General features: G+C 39.0%; 1 protein-coding gene across 4 annotated transcripts in view; it reads right to left on the bottom strand.

Annotated features, from left to right (window-relative positions):
• Positions 1-23,569, bottom strand: part of LOC112640285 (acyl-coenzyme A synthetase ACSM4, mitochondrial) — a 55,336-nt gene that overhangs the window by 8,856 nt on the left and 22,911 nt on the right. Inside the window, exons 2-8 of one of the 4 annotated variants that reach the window (XM_025416323.3) lie at positions 21,226-21,349; positions 17,923-18,107; positions 13,586-13,832; positions 11,469-11,679; positions 7,270-7,477; positions 2,332-2,475; positions 1,370-1,526 (exon numbers count right to left, since the gene is read on the bottom strand). In XM_025416323.3, the coding sequence (XP_025272108.3) occupies positions 1,370-1,526; positions 2,332-2,475; positions 7,270-7,477; positions 11,469-11,679; positions 13,586-13,783 (918 nt within the window). In that variant the 5' untranslated portion in view covers positions 13,784-13,832; positions 17,923-18,107; positions 21,226-21,349. Of the gene's footprint in view, positions 1-1,369; positions 1,527-2,331; positions 2,476-7,269; positions 7,478-11,468; positions 11,680-13,585; positions 13,833-17,922; positions 18,143-21,225; positions 21,350-23,569 lie in introns of all 4 variants that reach the window. The other 3 variants (XM_049111331.1, XM_049111332.1, XM_035718076.2) reach the window with 3 other exon arrangements.

Genomic DNA, 23,569 nt, shown 5'->3' on the forward strand with positions numbered 1-23,569 from the left:
AGCATTTGAGAGAATCCTTTCAAGATGTATTTCTAGGCTATCTGGATTGTCAAAGATCAAGAAAAACTTTTGATCTGTAAGTGAGCATTTCTACTGTCTGTACTTGCTCCCTGGATTCCAACTGTTCTTCATAAGTGTAAATGCATGTAACTAAGAATAAAGTTTTTAGAGCACTTAAAATACACTATCTTTGTAAACTAAGAATATTCCTTTTTTAAAACATTTTTTTTAAATTTATTTATTTACGATAGTCACACACACAGAGAGAGAGAGAGAGAGAGAGAGAGGCAGAGACACAGGCAGAGAGAGAAGCAGGCTCCATGCACCGGGAGCCCGACGTGGGATTCGATCCCGGGTCTCCAGGATCGCGCCCTGAGTCAAAGGCAGGCGCCAAACCGCTGCGACACCCAGGGATCCCAGAATATTCCTTTTTTTAACTAAGAATATTCTTATTTCAATAGACTTAGTTAATATCAATACCACATATTATTATATTGTCAATATGCCTTATTTAATATATTAAATAAGATTATTACAATAAGAATATATTATATATTTTACTTATATATTATATAATATTTAGTATTTTATTTTAAAATTCTTATTTCTTAAAATGCAGGTTTTGTAACTGCAAAGTTAGTTTATCTACTCAGGGCACTTTGTAAAACCTGATGCAGAGGTCCCAGTTCTTATGTTAGCCACCATTTCTGTTAAGACCCTGCAGCCATCTTATCAGACCAGTTAGCAAAATAACAGGGTGAGTACAGCTTTTATTCACACACAGGTGTGGTGTTTAATAATATGTATTTCATTAAACATAATTGGTTTTTCATGGTTGATAATTGGCCTGAATCACATCTTTCTAAAGGCTAAAGAAATCAGAGCAATCTGATACCTTAGTCTAGCTGTATCTGGCGGAGAAGAAGCATGCCTGATTTCAAGACAAATATTGGGTTCTGAGAATTCACAAACTGAGAAGCACAGGGTGAGGGGAAAATGGGAAGGAGCCTCTCTGGGAGAAAGGCAATTCTACCTTCAATCTTCTCTATACAGGTTTTGGATTTTTCACCTATTGTTTTTGTTTCACTGAATCGGAAACCAAAGATTTGTTTAGACTTGAGACTCATAATCTGTTATTTAGAACCTCTTAGGTGGGATGTGAGCAAATCCTGAATAGTTTGAAGCAGGAGAGTGTTGTAGGTGTTCCTTCTCTATTAAATACATTCAAAAGCCAAATCCCCAGATACTTCATTTCCTAAAAAGGAATGATTTCCAGAAACCTAGGAAACTATATTCTGAAGAATCATTTCTTTGTGGTTTTGGCAGGGAAACGAAGGGAAAGATGTAGTAGCTAGTAGCCATGACTTACATCCAGTAAGGCGTCAGTGTCAAGCTGTGCCATCCGATGTACAAAGACACAGGCTCCCTGAAGCCAGGATGAAAACACACTGCCAATGGCAGCCTTGATCCAGCCAGTGTCAGACACATTCCATATAATATCTGAGGACTTCAGGTTTAGCCAATACCTAAATGATATGGGGAAGCAACAAGACAGACCAAAAAAACCCGAAACAAAATTTTAAAAGCAGGAAAGCAAACAAACTCATATCTTCAAAAACTGGCCAGAACCTCAATGGCTACAGAGAAGGGCCAAAAGAAGCCTGAAGGCAGGATGAGCGATTCTAACTCCTACTTTTGTTAGAGGACTTTTTCAGAATCCTAGGTAATCAAAGTAGAGAGGGAGGCTGGGTTTGACATGATATTCTGAGTTTGTTCATTGATGCAACAAATATTTATTGTGCAAATATATGCTAGGCAGAGTAGTGAGTGAGATATACCATCAGATATTTGCTTTTACTTTAGGAAGACATATAGTAGATAAACACACAATAAAATAAGAATATAAATCAGTATCATAATTTCAAGTAGTGATAAGTGCTCTGATGAAAATAGGAAAATGTGATAGTTTTAGGATACCTAGGAAGGCCTTTCTGGGTGGGTGAGTTTACCTGGCAGTGAGAAGGAACCAGACATGCCGTTGTGGACATGGGGTCAAGGTTGATTCCTGTACATCACCCTGTACTCATTGTGACAAGTGAACTCCTTAATCCACATCACCTATTTAACCCATAAATTCTTGCTTGATCAGTTGGTGAGATGGTGTCATTTACTGAACCTAATTAGGCTGGGCAGGGGCATAAAGGGTTCTGTTTTGTAGATGTTACACTGGAGAAATCTAATAGTCATCCAAGTGGAAGTGTCAGCTAGGCAGTTGGATATACATATTGGCAGCTCAGGGGAGAGTTTAGCAAAAACAGTTTCCCTCCCTACCTTCCACAGATGGTGTACCCAATTCCGAGGCTGCTCTGAGAGTGTAGGGCCATCTTGGGAGAGCCTGTGGTCCCACTCGTGAAATAAATGGCCATTGGTTCTTGACTTCCTGTCTCCACACAATTGTGCTCTGAAGAGGCGGATCTGTAAAATATGGGTCCCAATATGATAGCTAAAGATGGCAGACAAGTTTAACTCTGAGATTATAAATATACATATATATTTTTTTTCTCTCTGCTACTTATGCCCCTTTGATACCAGAAAGCAGTTAATAGAACAAAACTTAATCCAAAACCTCCTTGATAGGAATTTCTCAATAAATCCTAAAGGGATTTTGTAGATCTTTGCTAAGCTTTAATAATTCATTGCTCTCTCTTTTTAAGCACCACCTCTGTATAGGCCACGTTGACAGCCAAGATGACTTTCAATATCAATGACAAAAGGATGTGTTTTTTATTTACTTAAGCATTTTTTCTAAGGTTTTTTTAATCTACATTTTAAAAAATCAATAATGAATCTTTATGAATTGTTTATTAACATTTCAGGAGTTTTTATACTTAAAGGAAGATCTTTTAGATCTTCTCTAAGAGAGGATTTGAATCAAACTTTTTAATACTTATTATTCAGCATCTTCAACATCACTGGCAGACACAGTCATGTGCTACCATATAGCATCCCATTCTTCTTCCTTGCACTGATAAAACTCTCATTTTGTTCTGGTATCAGGCAGTCATATGCTTCAGGGGAGACTGTTCCTTATATAGCTCCAGGGAGTGAATCTTGATTATCCTAAGCCAATTGTGGTAATTCTTATACCAGAGACTGATTTAGGAACGGGCACATGGTACAGTTATGGTCAATGAAATTTAAAGGCTTTATGGAAAAAGTTTCCTTAATACAAATCAAAACCACAATGAAATACCAGCTCACACCTGTCAGAATGGATAACATTAACAAATCAGAAAACTGTGGTGAGGATGGGGAGAAAGGGGAATCCTCTTACATTGCTGATGGGAATGCAAGTTGGTTCTGCCACTCTGGAAAACAGTATGAAGTTTTCTCAAAAAGTTGAAAATAGAGCTACCCTATGGCCCAGCAATTGCACTACTAGGTATTTACCCCAAAGATACAAATGTAGTGATCTTAAGGGCCATCTGCATCCCAATGTTATAGCAGTAATGTCCAAGATAGCCAAACTATGGTAAGAGCCCAGAAATCCACCAACAGATGAATGGGTAGAGAAGATGTGGTATATATATGCAATGGAATAGTACTCAGCCATCAAAAAATGAAATCTTGCCATTTGCAATGACATGAATGGAACTAGAGGGTGTTATGCTAAGTGAAATAAGTCAATCAGAGAAAGACAATTATCATATGATCTCACTCATATGTAGAATTTAAGAAACAATATAGGATCATGGGGGAAGGGAGGGAAAAATAAAATAAGATGAAATCAGAAAGGGAGACAAACCATAAGAGACCCTTAATCATAGGAAACAAACTGAGTTACTGGAGGGGAGGGGGTTCTCGGGATGGGGTAACTGGGTGATGTAATGAGCTCTAGATATTATATAAGACTGATGAATCACTGGGACACCTGGGTGGCTTAGTGGTTGAGCATCTGCCTTCAGCTCAGGGGTCCTGGCATTGAGCCCTACATCCAGCTCCCCACAGGGAGCCTGCTTCTCCCTCTGCCTATGTCTCTGCCTCTATCTGTGTGTCTCTCATGAATAAGTAAGTAAAATTTTTTAAAAAGACTGATAAATCACTGAATTCTACCTCTGACAAGGAGATTTTCAATTAGTGATTTCATTGTCTGACTCTCGTTGGACACCTGAGTTTTATTTTTCTGGATTTTCCAGAACTGATTATATGTTGATGACTTCCACATTTGTATTTTAAGCTCCTTGAGTCTAAGACTCCTGTATCTACCTCCTGCTGGACATTTGGGTGTTCACGGACCCCTCAATATTCGTATGTCCAACTTTCAACTCTTTCTCCAGCTGATACTACCTAACCATCTAGTCACCTACCTTAAAAAGCAGATCAACCTTGGTTCTTTCCTTTATTCTCTAAGTCCAATCAATCTTCAAGTCCTGCTACTTCTTTACTTTGCCTTCTTCCCTTATCCCATTCACCAGAGCACGGATTCAGACCCACATCTTCTCCCCCACTAGATTTGTCCCAGAGTGGCCTCTCTAATTCCAATTCGATTCTTCTCAAATTCATCCTCTCTACAGCTGCCAGAGAAATTGCATTAAAACCCTAAACTGACCCTACTTCATTTCTTAAAACTTGTCAGGCTGGCTTCCCTTGTTTGTAGGTCACGTTAAAGATTTTAGCATGGCATATGAGATCTTTATAGGAGAGGCCATAATCTGGCTTCTGCTTGTCCTTCTGGATTCCCTTCTGACTTCATATTTTGTCCTCCAGCCTAAACTGAACACCTCAGGATTATTTTTGCCTCCATATCTTTGTTCATTGTTCCCTTGCCTGAAACACTGTTTCAGTCCCCTCAGGACCAGAATCCAGGGTCTTAGACCCACAGGGAGGCTCTTTTTACTAGGATAGGAAAAGAGAAACATCAGTCTGGCCCATAATTTTGACCTTTTCTTTATCCTAATGTGAACATTTTAGGAAATGTTCATGGACTTCTATCCTTGGGAGCTAGAAGGAGAACAAATGACCCTTTGAGTAGAAAACCGACTAACAATGATGATATTTGCCTAGTTTTGCTGCATGGTGTTTTCTGAAAGACTAAATATTGGCAATAATAGCTCTCTTTTCCCTAGTTTTTGAGAAACCATCTATAGCATTTTTGGAGTTATGATGTTCCAAAGTTGCTTGAAATAGGGATTCCCTTCATCTTGAAAACTGTCCCTCAAACGTACAAATTTCAATTTGAAATTCATGTGAGTTAGAAGTCTTTTTTCCTCTGAGTTTTGTGGCACCTTTAAGGTTTCATAGGCACGCGATGGCATGTTATAGAGTTGTTGAGGGCAGGGGCCTCTAAAGTAGGGGTGCTTGCTGCCCAGGGGTATATAAGACACCTAGGATGAGAAAGAAACTAGGACTTCAAATGATATGTATTCTATTCATCCACAAAAGTATACGTATATAACTTATAATACATGTATTGGGGAAGTGTGTTAAAAATATTTTATTATTGGAGATCCATATTCAAATAATCTGGATACCATTACCTTAGGGAATCACTGCACTTCTGAATGACTTTATTAACTTGAAAATAATAAGAGTAATTATAATTACTGTAGTATTTATGGAGTGATTACTCTGTGCCAGGTGTCATGCTAAGCACTTCACATGCATCATCACATTTAATTCTTCTACAACCCAGTGAAGTATATACTATTTTTATCCCCATTCTGTGGATAAGATACAGTTTCAGAGATGATACTTGGCTTATCCAAAGTTACACATCTATCTATCTATCTATCTATCTATCTATCTATCTATCTATCTAACAGCTTATAAAAGACAGTAATAGGATTATCTGTCATAACCATTCTCTGGGAGAGAATTTTGGGACTGACCATTAGAATTTGGTTTATATTAATTAGTAGTATAACATTTCATTTCAGCACAAAACCAAAAAAAAAAAAAAAAAAAGAAAGAAAGAAAGAAACAAAAAACCCTGCCTGCCCTATTACATTCACGATCTCTTTCTTTAAACTTTTTTTTTTTTAAGATTTATTTATTTATTCATGAGAGACACACAGAGAGAGTCAGAGACACAGGCAGAGGGAGAAACAGGCTCCTCACAGGGAGCCCTCTTTCTTTAAACTTATCTGAAATAGTTTATTAAAAAGAAACTATTGAAAGATAATAACATTCATTGACATTTTAGTCCCCCCCCCCTTTTTTTTACAGTTTAGGAGCACTTTCCCACATAGCTTATTTTAGCTTATTTTATCCTTAAAACAACACTTGAGATATGTGCAGCATAATTATCCCTATTTTACATATGAGGAAACTTAAGGTTAAGTGATCTGTTTTGTTCATTCAATTATTCAGCAATATTTCTTAAGTACCAAATATACCAACTATATGGTAGAGTGATCAACTAAACAGATAAACAGTGCCTCTTCCTTCTTGGAGCTTACAGTTTGGATCAGACGTTGGCTCTTCTATAAAGAGCCATATAACAAATGTCTTAGACTTTGTGGGCTATATGGTCCCTGCTGCAACTACTCTATTCTTATAAGATGGAAGCAGCCACATGGGTGTGGCTATGTTCCAATAAAACCCTATTTACAAAAACAGGTGCTGAGCCTGAATTGGCCCATGGGCTCTATTTTGGCAACCTTTATTATAGAGGAGAAAAACACAGTAAATAAGGGAACAGATGACTGGATGTGATATTCAGATAGTGATGAGTGCATGAAGAAAACAAGGTAAAAAAAAAAGAAAAAAAACAGGGTGATATGATAGAGTGGCTTGGAATTCTACTGTAGATAGGATGGTCAGAGACAGCTTCACTGAGAATAAAACATTTGAGCTAGAGTCTGTTGGAAGGAATCAACTTTACCTAGTCCTTGAAGAGGACTAGGGAAAAGCATTCCAGGCAGAAGAAACAACAGGTGCAAAGCCCCTGGGGTGGGGCATGTTTGAGGAATAAAAAGGTAGCCAGAGGGAGTCAAGGCTGTGAGTGTAGTGGGAGATGTGGTCTAGAATTAGGCTAGGGCCAAACCATGCAGGATATTCATCACAAGCCATGGTAGGAGGTAGGGAAATGGAGGCAGAGCTACATCCTTTCCTCTGTCCTTAAAAATCTCCTATTAGGTGATTCTTTTATGGGAAGGAGTCTAAATCAACTGACACTATTGTTAAGTCCTTGGAGGCTAGGTGACACTGAGATACAGTTGTGATTGGTGTTATTGCTGGTACTGCAGATGAGGTGGGGAAAATACTCACTGAAATAATTCCTGGAAGTTGAGCCACCCATCCTGGCTGTGTGAGGACACCAGGAGTTTGGTCTTCAAGTTGGGACACTCTGACATGATGGACTCCACAGCTGGGACCACGTCCTCACTGACCACAACACATTTGGCCTTGGATGCTTGCAGCCGATAGAGAATGTCTTTAGCTGTCAGCTGGGTTGTTCCTGGCATGAAGACCAGCCCTGGGAAAGAGAGAGCCCTGAGCTGAGATAGCAATCTTGTCCATTAGGTAACATTGTGGACTATGGAAATGGGCTTTGTGCTTGGGTGGGGAGGAGCTATGAAATACAGCCTTTGGTTACTCCTGTCTTGGTCCCCAGGGATATTCTACAGGGCCTTAGAGAGGGAGATCTCTTAGAGCAGTGGCTTTAGAGTTTGACAGTCTATGAGTCTAATTCTGTCCTTGTGACTTACTAGCTTTGTGACCTTGAACATGTTACTTGATCTCTCTGTGCCTTCCTTTCCTTATCTGTAAAATGGGGAACATAATAGTAAGTGTCTGGCATATAATAGGCATTATAATGGTGCGCTATCATTATGTAACATTTTTGTGGAATATTTGAATCATTATTATGTCATACTTAAATAGCACTTTATAGCTCATAACACATTTTCAGGAACATTATTCAATCTTCTGAACCAATGGTCCTCAAAGTGAGTTCTGCAAGGTAATCCACTGAAGATGAGAAGAAAAATTATAATAAATTTATTTTTTTAATGATTTATTTATTTGTTCATGAGAGACACACAGAGAGAGAGGCCGAGACAGGCTGTGGGAGGAGCAGGCTCCTCGCTGGGAGCCCGATGTGGGATTTGATCCTGGATCCTGGGATCACGCCCTGAGCCAGAGGCAGATGCTCAACCGCTGAGCCACCCAGGTGTCCCAAGAAATTAGAATTAAAAAAACTTTTATTGAGATATTAGTATTCTTTATATTTTTATCTCATCTTGTGTATATTTTATAGCATGCATGCTATATTGTACAGAACAATAAAAATAATTATATCCAGATGGGATGATGTGTATCCCAAATATTTTCTTGATAGATTTTGCAATCAGAAGAGCCTAGAGGCCACTGTTACAAGCAGCCATGTTGGTCCATGCAGTTGGGATATGATATTGAGTCACAGCCAGTGAGTGGCAGAGTCAACTTTCAAACCTGGGTCTTCCCAGTGGTCTGGAGTTGTCAAAGTTAACCTATACTCCTTTCTCAATGCTTAGTATATCTCACTTTTCACTCCATTCTAAACACTGGCCTGAGATGGCCCTGCTTTTAAAATACCTGTTCCTTATGAGAAAATCATATGGGAGAATTAGATGAAAGACAGAGAGAAGGTGGTTTGCACTTTCTAACGTGAATCAGCAAGGAAAAGTGAAATGTATATAAAGTGTTACGAATAGCCACTACCATTTATTAAGCACTTATTATGTGTCTGCTATCTCATGTAAAATCAATCCCAGGACAGAGACATGACAACTGGCCCAAGGGTCCCAAAGTCAGTAAGAGGTAGAACCAGGTTTCAAAGACACCTTTCCTAGGCTCCCAAGACCTGTGCTATATAGCAGACTACTTATTTCTTGGAGAATTTCCTGGTGAAATGGGAGATGTGGATTTGAATTCCTAGAAAGGAGACAATATACATTGAATGCATATATATTCAATAAAAAATATATTTTAAAGATTTTATCTATTTGTTTATTTGACAAGAGAGAGAGAAAGAACAAGTAGGAGGAGCAGCAGAGAGAGAGGGAGAAGCAGACTCCCTGCTGAGTGGGGAGCCCAATCCAGGGCTCCATCCCAGGACCCTGAGATCATGACCTGAGCCAAAGGCAGACACTTAACAAACCGACTGGAGCACCCTAATTGAATATATTTTAAAACTCTCATATGTCATCACCTCTTGAGAAAATGAATAAATATATGACATTAAGGAAGTTAATTAAGAAAATACCTTATAGGATCTCAGATAGTACACTCTATATAAAAATATAAGATTATTTATTTTGCAAACACTTGTTCTTAAAGGCTCGGAAATTATTAATATTCTTGGTAGATTTGTGACATGAATGTGTTCAGTGGATAGTGTGGGGATTAAGGAAAAGTTCTCTTCTGGTGGATTTCAGGCTGTACACACTTTATAGTAAAAGCAAAATATTTTGCCATGTACAATACAAGCATCTCAATATTTACTCAAGAGATTTAATAATTCTGAATTAGAAAACAATCCTCAGCTGCTTGCTTAATATTTAAGTAACTGAATGTTTTGACTATTCAGCTTGTGGGTTTGTTTTTAATCTTGGCATTTTGCAAATTGCTTAAATTATGTTAAGTAATATTGATTACATTTTTAATGACAAACCACCTTTAATCTCCTTCCAACCCACAATTGGTTTCACATTTCCAAGTTCCTTTTTATCTTGAATGCAAAAAGAATTTTATCTATTGCTTTTTTTAAAAAATTAATATTGTCAGTAAGAGCATTTTTCAACCCTATTATGAAATCCTTATAATTGTCTTTTTAATGATATCATGTCAACTTGAGGTATCATAATTTCATCTAACAATGAACATACCTCTTTAAATCTTTGTTAGCTAAGTCATAATTTATTTAATCATTTCTATATAGTTGTTTTGAATTTTTTATCTTATTAATGATATTGTAACAAACATTTTTGTGTTCTCTACAGTAGTTTTTCCTTTGGTATTCTTATTTATTTTTGATTTATAAACATACCATGCTTTGGAGTAGGGATTGGCAAACTTTTTGAGTAAAGATAGTAAATATCAGATAGTAAATATCTTAGGTTTTGTGGGCCATTTCAGCTCTGTCTCAATTAGGAATTCTGCTGTTGCAGAGCAAAAAGAACTATATAGACAATATGTAAATGTGCAAGCATGGCTGTATTCCATTAAAACTTTAAAACTTTGTTTATGAAAATAGTAGGCCATGGTTTTTGTCAACTTCTGTCCTAGAGGGGAAAACAATACTATATAATTTTTATTTGGGATACATTAAAATTACTACTTTGGTAGAAAATGTATATATTAATCTTTTTGCCTGAAAAGAGGCCGAGGTTTTCCAACTGGGATCCACAGTCATATTCTTAAATGTCCTTACATTCTAAAATGCTTTTTATTTCATTAGTATTTTCTTATCAGGGAGAATCCAAATATATTTAAGAAAGTAAATTCTTGATAATCTAGATAAATGTATCATAACCAGCTATGCCAAGAGGCATTATTATCCATATTTGCTTTGATAGAATTCTCTGTTTAAATCCCAAATGCAGAGTGCCTGGGTAGCTCAGTTGGTTAAGTATCTGACTCTTCATTTCAACTCAGATCATGATCTCATGGTTGTGCAACTGAGCTCCCCACTGGGCTCCATGTTCAGTGTGGAATCTGCTTGAAATTCTCTCTTCCTCTGCCCCATCTAGTCCTGTCTCACTCTTAAAAAACAAATACATAAAATCTCTAAAAATAAACAAATAAATAAATCCCAATTTCAAAACTTTCTAGCTGTGCAACTTTGGATAAACTTCTTAATATCTCTGAACCTCAATTTCCTCCTTGCAAACTTCTTTTTTTTTTTCTTTTTGCAATACCCACCTATTAATAATAATAGTTGTTCTTATTATTCCATCATGGTTGCTCTTCATCTCAACTCTTATTTTTTTGTTCTTTTTAAGCATAGCTTCAGTCAGAACAATTCAGAAAAAACTCAAATTTCATTTTCTTTCTGTTTCTGCATAATTTAAAAATGTTAAATATCGGGCCACCTGGGTGGCATAGTCAGTTGAGCATCTGACTCTTGGTTTCTACTTGGGTCATGATCTCAGGGTCATGAGGTGGAGCCCTATGTCTGGCTTGTGCTCAGTGCCACATCGCCTTGAGATTCTCTCCCTCTGCCCTTCCCTCCTGCCTTGCTTGTGCACTCTCATTCTCTCTCTCTCTTTTTGAAAAAAGAAATGTTGGGGCACCTGGGTGGCTTGTGGCTGAGCATCTGCCTTTAGCTTGGGTCAGGATCCTGGGTCCTGGGATCGAGACCCACATAGGGCTCCCTCCAGGGAGCCTGCTTCGCCCTCTGCCTATGTCTCTACCTCTCTGTGTGTCTCTCATGAATAAATAAAATCTTAAGAAAATAAAAATAAATGTTAAATATTGGCACTGACCTGTTCGCATACAAGCCACGTTTACAAGCCACCACTCTGGGATACGGGGCAGAATCACGGCCACTCGGTCTCCTCTCTTTAGGCCACAGGGCTTGGTGAGCACGTTGGCAGCCTTTCGGGAAAAGGAGCCTAGTTCTTCAAAGCTCCATTTGACTTCATCCCCTTTGCCATTCACCCACCACAGGGCTGGGTTGCTTGGTCTCTCTCCTGTCTGGCAAGGGGCACATGGGAAAGAAAGAAGGCTTACATGACTGGTCTACCAAATAGATGGGACATCTGCCATTACTTCCCCTCAGCATTTGTGCTGGTAGATTCCAGTCACAGCACCCCAGTTTGTCTTTGGGGGAACTCTCCTATTGAATACAGCCTAGATGAGACAACCCGTCAGGGTAATTATTCATTGGGCTTTTGGTGCTTACATATCCCCAGGGAGCTGTCCTGGTTCCTGGTCTTGCTGAGACTGTATGGCTTGCAACCCAGTTTTGTGAGCACTCCCATGTCCAATAAATTTTTTTCTTGCTCAAGTTAACAGTCTGTTCCATCCAAATAACCCCACTTGTACTAAGGTTGATTAGGAACTTAACATCTTTTTTTTTTTTAACCCAAAAGGCTAAAGTATGGATTTCATAGGTAACAAGGAATAAGATGGTGGGCTTTTCGGGGGAGGCTCACCAAGAGATTGATTCCTGGAGGAAACTTTTCATATGATTCTACAAAGTACAGTGTCCATGCTGCAATACCTCTTTGTTTTATGTGTTACCTGGAAAAAAAATTATTCCTCCTTTCTTCCCCTATCTGGAATATCTGGAACGTTGCTTTTACTGTCCCCGGTTGGAAAACATTTCAAAACTCAATTTCCATTTTATTTCCTCTGTGAAGCTTTTCTTAACCTCCTCTTCTTCTTTCAGCTGTGCTGTATTCCTGCAACATTTTGCTCAAATGCTAGATGACTCTATGACACTATGATATAGGCCCTGCCCTATGGGTATAAGCTCCCTAAAATCAGGAGTTGGTTCCTGTACCTTTGAGACTGGTGACCTTGGATAAGAAGCTTAACTTCTATGAGGTTAATTTCTTTATCTGCAACCCCCCAGGGTGGTAATGGGGATTAGATGAAATAATATAGGCCGGTATTTCTCAATCTTTAGTCAATGGAGTATCACTATTATTTGCCAGATCTGTCCACACCTGTGCTATTGTTCTTTGTATTTTTCTTTACATCTGCTCATTTTTCTTATGTACATTTACTTAAGAAGGAAAATGCTTTTATTCATCACCATAACTGGAGAACCAGCTACTACTTGTGAAAAATAGGTTACTGAAAAATAAGTACATTAAAAACAAAGTATGCCCTTAAATTTTGTCCAGAGATTTTCAACTACTACCTGCTCTTTCTGTTCAAAAAAGAGTTTAGCAAGAATAAGAGAGGCTGTTAAAGATGTAAATGGATTTAAAGGAAGATTTTCCCCTCAATTTAATAAGAAAGATTGATTCAACATTATTTGATGTCTTGTATATCTTGTGCCTGCATTTGCTGAGGCACAACTCCTTGCAGTGAATTTTGGTAATCACTGGTGGGTAAGTGTCTAGCTCAGGGCCTGGGGTGGGGTGGGGTCAGGAAGCAGGGACTTGACCTGAGGCTACACTGCAAACATTCAAGGCTTTTTGCTTTATTCTTTTCAACATCTGATTTTCTCCTAATCACTGTCATTATAAAATCAAAGTTCAAATGACTGTCATTAGAAAATCAAAGTTCAAATGACTGCTTTTTGGATAAGCCTATGGCCAGCTCAAACAAATGAATACAGAGCAAAGAGCTGCTGCATGGGACTTGAAGAAAATGAAGGAAAAAGAGGCAGGACTCTATAAGTGACCACCATGAGCTGGACTGAGGAGGCTCCAGAGAAAGACAGCATGTGGAGTTTCGTTTCAAAGATCTTCCCTTGGGTGGGGGTGGGTGGGGGAGATCTTCCCTTGGGAGAGAGAAGGGTAAGGGGAAAACAAAGGAAAGCAAAAAGGTTGAAAGAACTGGGTGGAAATGGACCACAGAACAAGGAAATGGGAGCCTAAGACGTATGTGAATACCAAGCATCTAAAGGAAGCCTGTCATGTCATACCTTCTCTTTTTGGGACCACTGGTCCAGCACATCCTTAGCAAAGTTAAATTTCTTAGGCAATGACTTCTCACAGCGATTTATGGCTTCAAAGTCAGCAAGAGTCAGAGAGGCACAGAGCTGGTGATCTTTGTGAAGGTACCGGCCTGTTGGCTTGGCAAGCCAGATGAATCTGAATGACTGGTAGCGGAAAAACAGCATGATTCCCAAAGGGCTTTGTCAACTGATGTGAATATGGAAATTCAGCAGCCTGTGGGGAGAGATAAGTGGAGAGGGTTAGTCTCTCTCCAAATGCTCTGTGGTGAAATTGGGGAGTGGATTGTAGCTGTGTGCCCCCCTCCCACACTCGCTGGAAGCTGGAGAACACCTGAAAAAGACCCATACGTCTTCAGAGTTGTGGCAGTCAGCCGCTGCTCAGTCTCCCCACCACTGGCCTCTCTCTCTTCATTCTGTCTATGATCAGATTATTCTTAAAAACAAAACAAAACAAAATTGATGACTATAGATTTGTCAAGCTCCCACCTTCTGTCCCTATCCTCTTCTCCAACCAAACAATAAACAAACAGAATATTTGTTGCCACAGTGGACATTCAAACCCTGCTTCTGTCTCATACTCGATTCTAACTATTCTCTAACTCCTCTCCTTGAATTTCCTCTTCCAGTAAAAGAAGTCCATTCACTTTTCATGAATGTCCATTTCTAGCCCTAAGATGTAGTTTGTCATTCTGCTTCCTTTTGGCTTTCCTGCCTTCCTTTCCCCTCAGTCCTTCATTACAATTGGTTACAAACCTTGATTTAAGCCTGGCTCAGCAACTTTCTGAAGGTAGGACCTTGGGGAAATCACTTACCTTTCCTGCACCTCAATTTTCTCACCTGTAATATGGGGGAGGGGAGGAATATAATACCTCTCTCCTAGGGTTATAATGAAGATTTAATCAGATAATGTGTGTAAAAATGCCCAGCATGTAGACAGTACATTCAAAGTTTTAACTAATGCTTTTGTTAAGATTATTTTCAGGGTGCCTGGGTGGCTCAGTGGTTGAGCATCTGTCTTTGGCTCAGGTCATGATCCAAGGTCCTGGGATCCAGTCCCACATCAGGCCTCTCTGCAGGGAGCCTATTTCTCCCTTTGCCCATGTCTCTGCCTCTCTCTCTGTGTCTCTCATGAATAAATTTTTTTTAATCTTAAAAAAAAGAGATTATTTTCATTAGTACTATGGTGGCATAAGTTCATGAAATAGTTTTACTTTATACATCAGGAGACCTGGACTTTACTCTGGACTCTTTCAAAACTAGCTTTATGTGACCTTGGTAAGTCACCTTCCTACTGCCATCTGTAATTTAACATTATTTTCATAATACTGTTATTTCTTCCTTTGAATTTCCATAATATGCATCAATATTCCCCGCATGAGGGATGCCTGCCTGGGTGGCTCAGCAGTTGAGCGTCTGCCTTCAGCTCATGGCGTGATCCCAGGTCTGGGGATCCAGTCCAGCATCAGGCTCCCTGCAAGGAGCCTGCTTCTCCCTCTGCCTATGTTTCTGCCTCTCTCTCTGTGTCTCTTATGAATAAACAAGTAAAATATTTTTTAAAAATGTTCCTCACATGACAGTTTTTTGCCTAAAATTATTAATTGTTGTTTTCAATATATATACCTTGTCTCCCTAACCTACCTAGATGGTGTGGGTAGAGACTATGTATTTTATCCTTAGCACTTCACATGATTTACAGGGCTGTCTTCAATAATAGAAGCCAGTATTTATTTATTAAGTGCTTGCTGTAGACCAGGCATTTTGCATTTCTGATATTATTTAGTATTCATGACAATATTGTGAAGTTGGTGCCATTATTATCTCTATTTTACAGATGGGGAACCTGAGACCTATGTAGACTTAAGTAACTTGCCTAAGGTCATTCATCTCATAGTGGCAGACACCAGGTTTCAACCTGTATGATCTGACTTCAGAGCTTGTGTACTAAACCTCTCTGCTATTTAGCCTCCTTGTGTTGCCTTCTTTAATAAAGGTTTCTTGCTGCAAATGAATACCCTTATCTTTTTGCCTTTTGGTCCTCCAACTTAGTTGCCTTGTATGGAATGGAAAAATCTTCAGGTGCAAAGGGTGTCTGAGTCTGCCTCAGAACAAAGGATGTAAGGTGTACCATCCCCTCATTGTTGTTGTCAAGCCTTCTTTGCTGCTCAGGGTGATGTCTGGAGAAGCAAGAGCCCCATTTGGTGCAAATGCAACTTACTATAGCATAGGAAGAGCTATTTCTGGCAACATCATTGGTATTAAAATCTCCATTATGTCAAGAATCCACAAGGAAGAAAGAAAAAGAACCACCTGGGCAAGTGTGGTGGATGTAGCAAGAGTAGAGAAGGGTGGGGAAAAGGAAAGTAGTGGGGCTATGCTTATGATTTATCATTTTGCTGAAAGTGAGACCCCACTTCTCTCCTAAACACACACACACACACGTATACACATCCACACACACACGCAAGCACATAGACCACATACATACTTGCAGCCACACTTGTCTCTCTGGATGCCTTTCGACAAGATTCTTAATATCTTCAAGTTTCATTTCATCTGTGCAATGAAAATAATGGTAGTACCTTCTTCATTGGTAGTTGTGGGTTTTAAGTGTGCCTTCGCACTGTGCCTGGTGGGTAGCTAGGACTCAGTAAACCCTGCATGTTAAAAATCAAACTTCAAAACTGTTTATTGCAGAAGGCTTTCACTGTTTGATATAAACAACAACAACAACAACAACGATAAAAAAAACCAGAAAAGAACTAGAAAAGCTATTGGATTGGAGCCACCAACATTTTGGTAGCTTATTTTTGCCTTAAAAAATGCCCTGTTACTGTGCTCCAGGCTGAACTCAGCCCCATCAGTCTGAGGCATTCTAGTCTTCACTTCCATCATTTTGACCCAGTTTAATGATGAATTGGAAAGATTATCAAGACATGGGACACCTGAAAAATTCTTGCTTCCTAAGGAGAATAGTGCAGATAACAGAGCACATAGTTTTTAATGCAAATCTTTCTCTTCTCCTCCAAATTAAGAAATGATGAATTTTTTTTGAATCAATTTGATGAATTGTTCTGATTACCCATACCTCCATAGATAAATTTGCCATATCATCAAGTTAACATACCAACAAGTCTAAAACTAAATATCATAAAATAGATCTGATCTGAATATACACTTCAGCATTACCTGCATTATGTGCATCATCAGTGAAATAGGTCTTTCATATACACACAATCATTACTAATAAAATGCAAATCAAGATATCTCAGAGGAGGATTTTTCATTTAAACTGTAAAAATTTTTTTGCCAGTAACATTTCTTCTTTCTATCTCTTCGGTCTGCTATTGATTTTCTGGGTAGATTTGTAGGGATAGGCCGTTAGGAAGATCATGAAACTGAAGAGCCGTCATTTTGCATTCAGCACAGCCATTTCCTGACTTTGGATCCTGCGGGAAGTTCACATGATTCCAGGATCAAATCTGAGAATCACTGACTCTTTTAGGTAGAAATTGTATATACACGTGTTTAGCAAAACATTTCCGGAAGGTATCTATAAAAGTAAGAGAATTTAAGTAGGTGATTTCTAAAGTCTTAGTGATTTCCAGTGTGTTGAGGGAAACTTTGCCAGTGGAAAGATGTTTGAGCAATTGGTGTGTACTCAGCACTGTTTGTTTTTTTTATGTAATATCTTGCTTAATTCTCTCAACACCCTTCAGAGAAGGACTTTTGTCTAATTTTTATTTTTTAATTTTTTTTAGAGAAAGAGTGCGTGCTCACTTCGGCAGCACATATACTAAAATAGAGAAAGAGTGCAAGTGGACTCGAGTGGGGAGCAGAAGGAATAGAGAATTCTAAGCAGGCTCCAGACTAGGCACGGACATTGATCTCCTGATCCTGAGATCTTAACCCTGCAATCATGGCCTGAGTGGAAATCAAAAGTCCAGACGCTTAACAGACTGAGCCACCAAAGTTCCCTAAGCATTTTGTTTTACATATGAAGTGACTGAGGCCCTGAATTGTGAGTAATTAACAAAAGCCATTCATGGAGCAAGCAGCACAAATTCCAAAGCCAATGCAAGAAAATGCTATCACAGATTTCTGCTCTATTTCTAACAACTTTCATAAAGTAGAACAGTCCATTTTCCTGTCAAAGGGACATTTATCTAGAGTTGGATCAGCAGTTACCCAATTATGGCAAGGTGACATGACTCTTACTGCTGTTCTCTACATTTAAATAATACACTTTCAGAATTTCTCAATTACTGGAGTCACTACCATGTTACTGCATGCATTTTTTTCCTTACCAGAAAATGGTATTAATCCAGAAAGTCCTTCCACTCCTTCACAAGATTCAGCTCCGTATCTGCCAAAAAATTGGTTCCTTCCTTCTTTTCTTGTGGTGGGATCTATGCTATTATAGTCCCAAGTCTCTGGTGCACAGTTGGAAGGATCATAGTCCCTTGGGAGGAGAGTCGTTTCTCTGGACACCCTGTGGTTAAAGCGACAGCAACCTATAAGACAAAGCTGGGAGGGGAAAGAAGAAATGCAGGAGCAACTTCCTCTTACGGTTCAGTGCTAAGCCCCAGCACATTAGTGGACTATTCTTGTCCATGGAGCTGATGATATCAAGATCCATACTGCTCCATAGCCCATTATCAGACCTCTCATGACTTTCAAGGAGCCTGGGATATTGGCATGCTTGACTCTTATAGCTGGACTCTTATGGCATCATAGCTGGATATAGCTTGGCATCCTAGCAAGGACAGCTAAGGGAATCGTATCTGAAGTTTCAACTCATTGACTAAATTATGAGAAATCCTTCAAACTCATGGCTTTTACTGAGCATTGACTATGTGCTAGTCACTACAAGGTGTCTGTCTTGACATGAACTCATTTGGAAATAATTTTGAGATGATGTTGCTGACTGGTTTGAACACAAACTTTGCCAGTTTGTGTCTTTGTGAATGGCAGTTGCTGGCAACAGGAATTGGGTTTAGTGAAGTCTGTGCTTACATGTTGCTTGCTGCTTATTGATGACAGAGATCAGACCAGTGACATTTTTCACCTTCAGAGTTCATTGGTACCCCACGTGATATGCAGAAGAGAGTATCTCTCATGGGCTCAGACATCAATAGGTCTCCTTGGTCCTCTAATGAATGAAGTTCCAAGGCTAAGCCCAGTGTGGTTGACTGAAAAAAGGCTCTCCAAAAATATCCATGTCCTAACCTCCAGAAACTGTGAATGTTACCTTATACAGCAAAAAAGGACTTTGCATACATGATTAAGTTAAGGACCTTGAGATTATCTGGGTGGGTCTGATGTAATCATAAGAGGAAGATAGCACCTGGCCAATAGCACAGGCTCAACTAATAATAGTGTTCATTAGAAGGTGGCATCCTGCTCCCTTGTGCATTCCATTCCCCTATTTCTTTAGGAAACCATAGAACTTAACACAGGCTTAGCTGGTGTGTGTGTGGGGTGGGGGGGATTGGGTGCAGAGAGGTTCCTGGAAGAGATGCAATTTGAATTGGGCTTTAGAAGATGGCAAGACTATGAGTAGTTGGAAAGGAGAGCTAATAGGCATCTCAGATAGGGACCACAACATGGAGAAGGCACAGCTACATATGGATCTTCCTATGATTTGGCTGATCAACATATTCTTTTTTTCCCTCTTTTTTTAAATTTAAATTTTAGTTAATATAGAGTGCAATATTGGTTTCTGGAGCAGAATTCCATATTTCATCCCTTACTTACAACACCCAGTGCTCATCACAAGTGCCGTCTCTAATACCCATCATTCATCTAGCCCACCTACCCCCCCAACTCCCTCCATCAACCCTCAGTTTATTCTTATTGTTTAGAGTCTTTTTTTTTTAAAGATTCCATTTATTTATTCATCACACACACACACACACACACACACACACAGAGAGAGAGAGAGAGAGGCAGTGATATAAGCAGAGAGAAAAGCAGGCTCCATGCAGGGAGCCTGATGTGGGACTTGATCCCAGGACTCCAGGATCATGCCCTGAGCTGAAGGCAGATGCTCAACCGCTGAGCCACCCAGGCATTCCTGTTTACAGTCTTTTATGGCTTGTTTCTTCTCTCCTTCTTTTCTTTTCCCCTCTTCCTATAGTTCATCTGTTTTCTTTCTTAGATTCCACGTATGAATGAGATCTATTGTATTTATCTTTTTCTGACTGACTTATTTCACCTAGCATAATACACTCTAGCTTCATCCATGTCTTTGCAAATGGCAAGGTTTCATTTTTTCATGGCTGAGTAGTATTTCATCTTCTTTATCTGCATTTTCTTTATTCATTCATCAGTTGGTGAACAGTTAGGCTCTCTCCATAGTTTGGCTATTGTGGATAATGTTGCTCTAAGCATCTAAGTAAGTGCATGTACCCCTTCAATTGCATGTACCCCTTCAATTCTGTATCTTTATATCCTTTGGGTAAATACCTAGTAGTGCAACTGCTGGATCGTAAGGTTCTTCTATTTTTAACTTCTTGAGGAAGCTCCAAAATGTTCTCTGGAGTGGCCACACTGGAGTTTGCATTCCCACCAAGAGTGCAAGAGGGTTCCCCTTTCTCCAAATCCTTGCTAACACCTGTTGTTCCATGTGTTGTTAATTTTACCCATTCTGACAGGTATGAGGTGGTATCTCATCCTGGTTTTGATTTGTATTTTCCTGATGATGAGTGATGTTGCACATCTTTTCATGTGTCTGTCAGCCATCTGGATGTCTTCCTTGGAAAATTATCCATGTTTTCTGCTCATTTTTAAACTGGATTGTGTTTTGGGTGTTGAGTTTGGTAAGTTCTTTACAAATTTTCAATACTAATCCTTTATCGGATATGTCATTTACAAATATCTTCTCCCATTCCATAGGTTGCCTTTTAGTTCTGTTGACTCTTTCCTTCACTGTGCAGAAGATTTTTCTCTTGATGAAGTCTCAATAGTTCTTTTTTGCTTTTGTTTCCCTTGCTTCCGGCAATGTGTCTAATTAGAAGTTGCTGCGGCCAAGGTAAAGGATTTTTCCACCTGTTTTCCTCTAGGATTTTGATGGTTTCCTGTCTCACGTTGAGGTCTTTCATCCATTTTTATTTTTTTATTTTTAAGATTTTATATATTTATTCATGAGACACACACACACATACAGAGAGAGAGTGAGAGAGAGAGAGAGAGAGAGAGAGAGAGGCAGAGACACAGGCAGAGGGAGAAGCAGGCTCCATGCAGGGAGCCCGATGTGGGACTCGATCCCGGGTCTCCAGGATCACACCCTGGGCTGAAGACAGCGCTAAACCGCTAAGCCACCGGGGCTGCCTCATCCATTTTTAATTTATTTTTGTGTATGGTGTAAGAAAGTAGTCCAGTTTCATTTCCTATATGATGTTGTCTAGTTTTCCCAACACCATTTGTTGAAGAGACTGTTTTTTTTTCTAATGGATATTCTTTCCTGCTTTGCTGAAGATTAATTGACCATAATTGACCCCCATTAATTATGGACCCATTTTTGGGTTCTCTACTATGTTCTCTTGATCTATGTGTCTGTTTTTATACCAGTGCCATACTGTCTGAATGATTATAGTTTTGTAACATACCTTGAAATCTGGAATTGTGATGCCTCCAGTTTTGTTTTTCTTTTTCAGGATTGCTTTGGCTATTTGGGGTCTCTGGTGGTTACATACAAATTTTAGGATCATTTGTTCCAGCCCTGTGAAAATACTGGAATAACATTAAATGTGTAGATTGCTTTGGGTAGTATAGACATTTTAACAATTTTTGTTCTTCCAACCCATGAGCATAGAATGCTTTTCCATTTCTTTGTGTCCTCTTCAATTTATTTCATAAGTGTTCCATAGTTCTCAGAGTACAGATCTTTTACCTCTTTAGTTAGGTTTATTCCTAGGTATCTTATTGTTTTTGGTGCAATTGCAAATGGGATAAATTCCTTGATTTCTTTTTCTGCTGCTTCATTATTGGTATATGGAAATGCAAAAGATTTCTCCACATTGATTTTATATCCTGTGACTTTGCTGAATTCATGTATGCGTTATAACAATATATTCTTTTTTAAAAAAGATTTATTTATTGAGAGAGAGAGAGCACAAGGGGGGAGGGCAAAGGGAGAGGGAGAGAGAAGCTCAAGTAGACTTCGTGCTGAATGTGAGCCGGATGAGGGGCTCAATTCCATGACTCTGAGATCAAGACCGGAGCCAAAACTAAGAGTTAGATGTTAACTGACTATGCCACCCAGGTACTCCTCTAGCAATACATTCTTGATTCACCAAGCCAGTAAATCCTTTTCTCCCCTCAAGCTGTATAGATTGGGATTTTGCTACTTGGAACCAAAAAGTAATTGACCAGTAAAATATAGATTCCTTTCAGTTTCATGTGGGCTAGAAATAGAAGCCAACCAATCTTTTTATTTCACCTCTGGAACACCTCCCAACTTCTGTGTGTCCTGGAATCTTCACTTCCTATGTATCTACTACATTACCAGAGTAACCATCCTAAATACCTCTTCTTTGAAAAAACATTTCCTGGTTCACACATTGCCTTCCTTACCACCGCCAGGCTATAATCAACTACTCCCTCTTTATGCCCATTCACATGCCACCTGCAAAACTTTGGAGACTAACTTTTTTACCTATCTCTTCCTTAGACTGTAATGCCCTCCAGGACAGACACCATGTCTTATTCATCTGTGACACTTCTGTTCCTAGTGCATAGCCTGAAATATTGTAGTGTCCAGTGATTATTTGTGCCCCTTAGCCTGTCTCTGTGTAGAGTTGATATGGTCCTTATCAGTCTCCTTGACTTTCTGAAGAGGATGTCAATCCAACTTCCACCTCAGCAGACTATCTGGACTTCATGGTTATGGTCCAATTATATCTCTGCTCCTAAACCTTCATAGAATTTTCTTTTTTTTTAAATTCTATATTGCTGAAATGCTGAATTGCCTTGAGTATAGAAATGAACCAAAGATAAATTCATTGCTGAATTTAGCGTGGGAATGACATTGAAGATGATATTCACAGTAAGATAGAGGAGAAAACTTTCTCTTTAGCCTAAATATCTAGACAACTGGTATGTATTTTTTTAATAATAAATGTATTTTTTATTGGTGTTCAATTTGCCAACATACAGAATAACACCCAGTGCTCATCCCGTCAAGTGCCCCCCTCAGTGCCCGTCACCCAGTCACCCCCACCCCCTGCCCTCCTCCCCTTCCACCACCCCTAGTTCGTTTCCCAGAGTTAGGAGTCTTCATGTTCTGTCTCCCTTTCTGATATTTCCTACCCATTTCTTCTCCCTTCCCTTCTATTCCCTTTCACTATTATTTATATTCCCCAAATGAGTGAGACCATATAATGTTTGTCCTTCTCCGATTGACTTATTTCACTCAGCATAATACCCTCCAGTTCCATCCACGTTGAAGCAAATGGTGGGTATTTGTCATTTCTAATGGCTGAATAATATTCCATTGTATACATAAACCACATCTTCTTTATCCATTCATCTTTCTATGGAAACCGAGCCTCCTTCCACAGTACTGGTATGTATTTGTTTTGTGGACACTACATGTTATCAATCATGCTTCCTTCTTTTAGCCAAATGGAGGAAAGCTCTAGCAAATTTCTGGCACACTTCTAGCAAATGGAAAGGTCTTTGTGGCATGTGTTTTATGTCCTCATCTTACTCTAGTTTTGATCATGCTTTTCTACCCTAACTTTGTATTTATCTTCATTTCCTCAGCTTCTTTTTTAAAGAAAAATATTTTATTCCATATTTCAATAACCACAATTATTTCCTGATGGGAGTATCTACCTTTTAGGCAATGCACAACTTCCTCAAATCTTGGCATCAATCATTTTGGCAATAGCCACCATCATTTCCCTTTCCACAATGATTTTAATACAATTTAAAAAAATATTTTATTTA

This window comes from Canis lupus, chromosome 6 (assembly GCF_003254725.2).
Source record: "Canis lupus dingo isolate Sandy chromosome 6, ASM325472v2, whole genome shotgun sequence".
Lineage (NCBI taxonomy): Eukaryota > Metazoa > Chordata > Mammalia > Carnivora > Canidae > Canis > Canis lupus.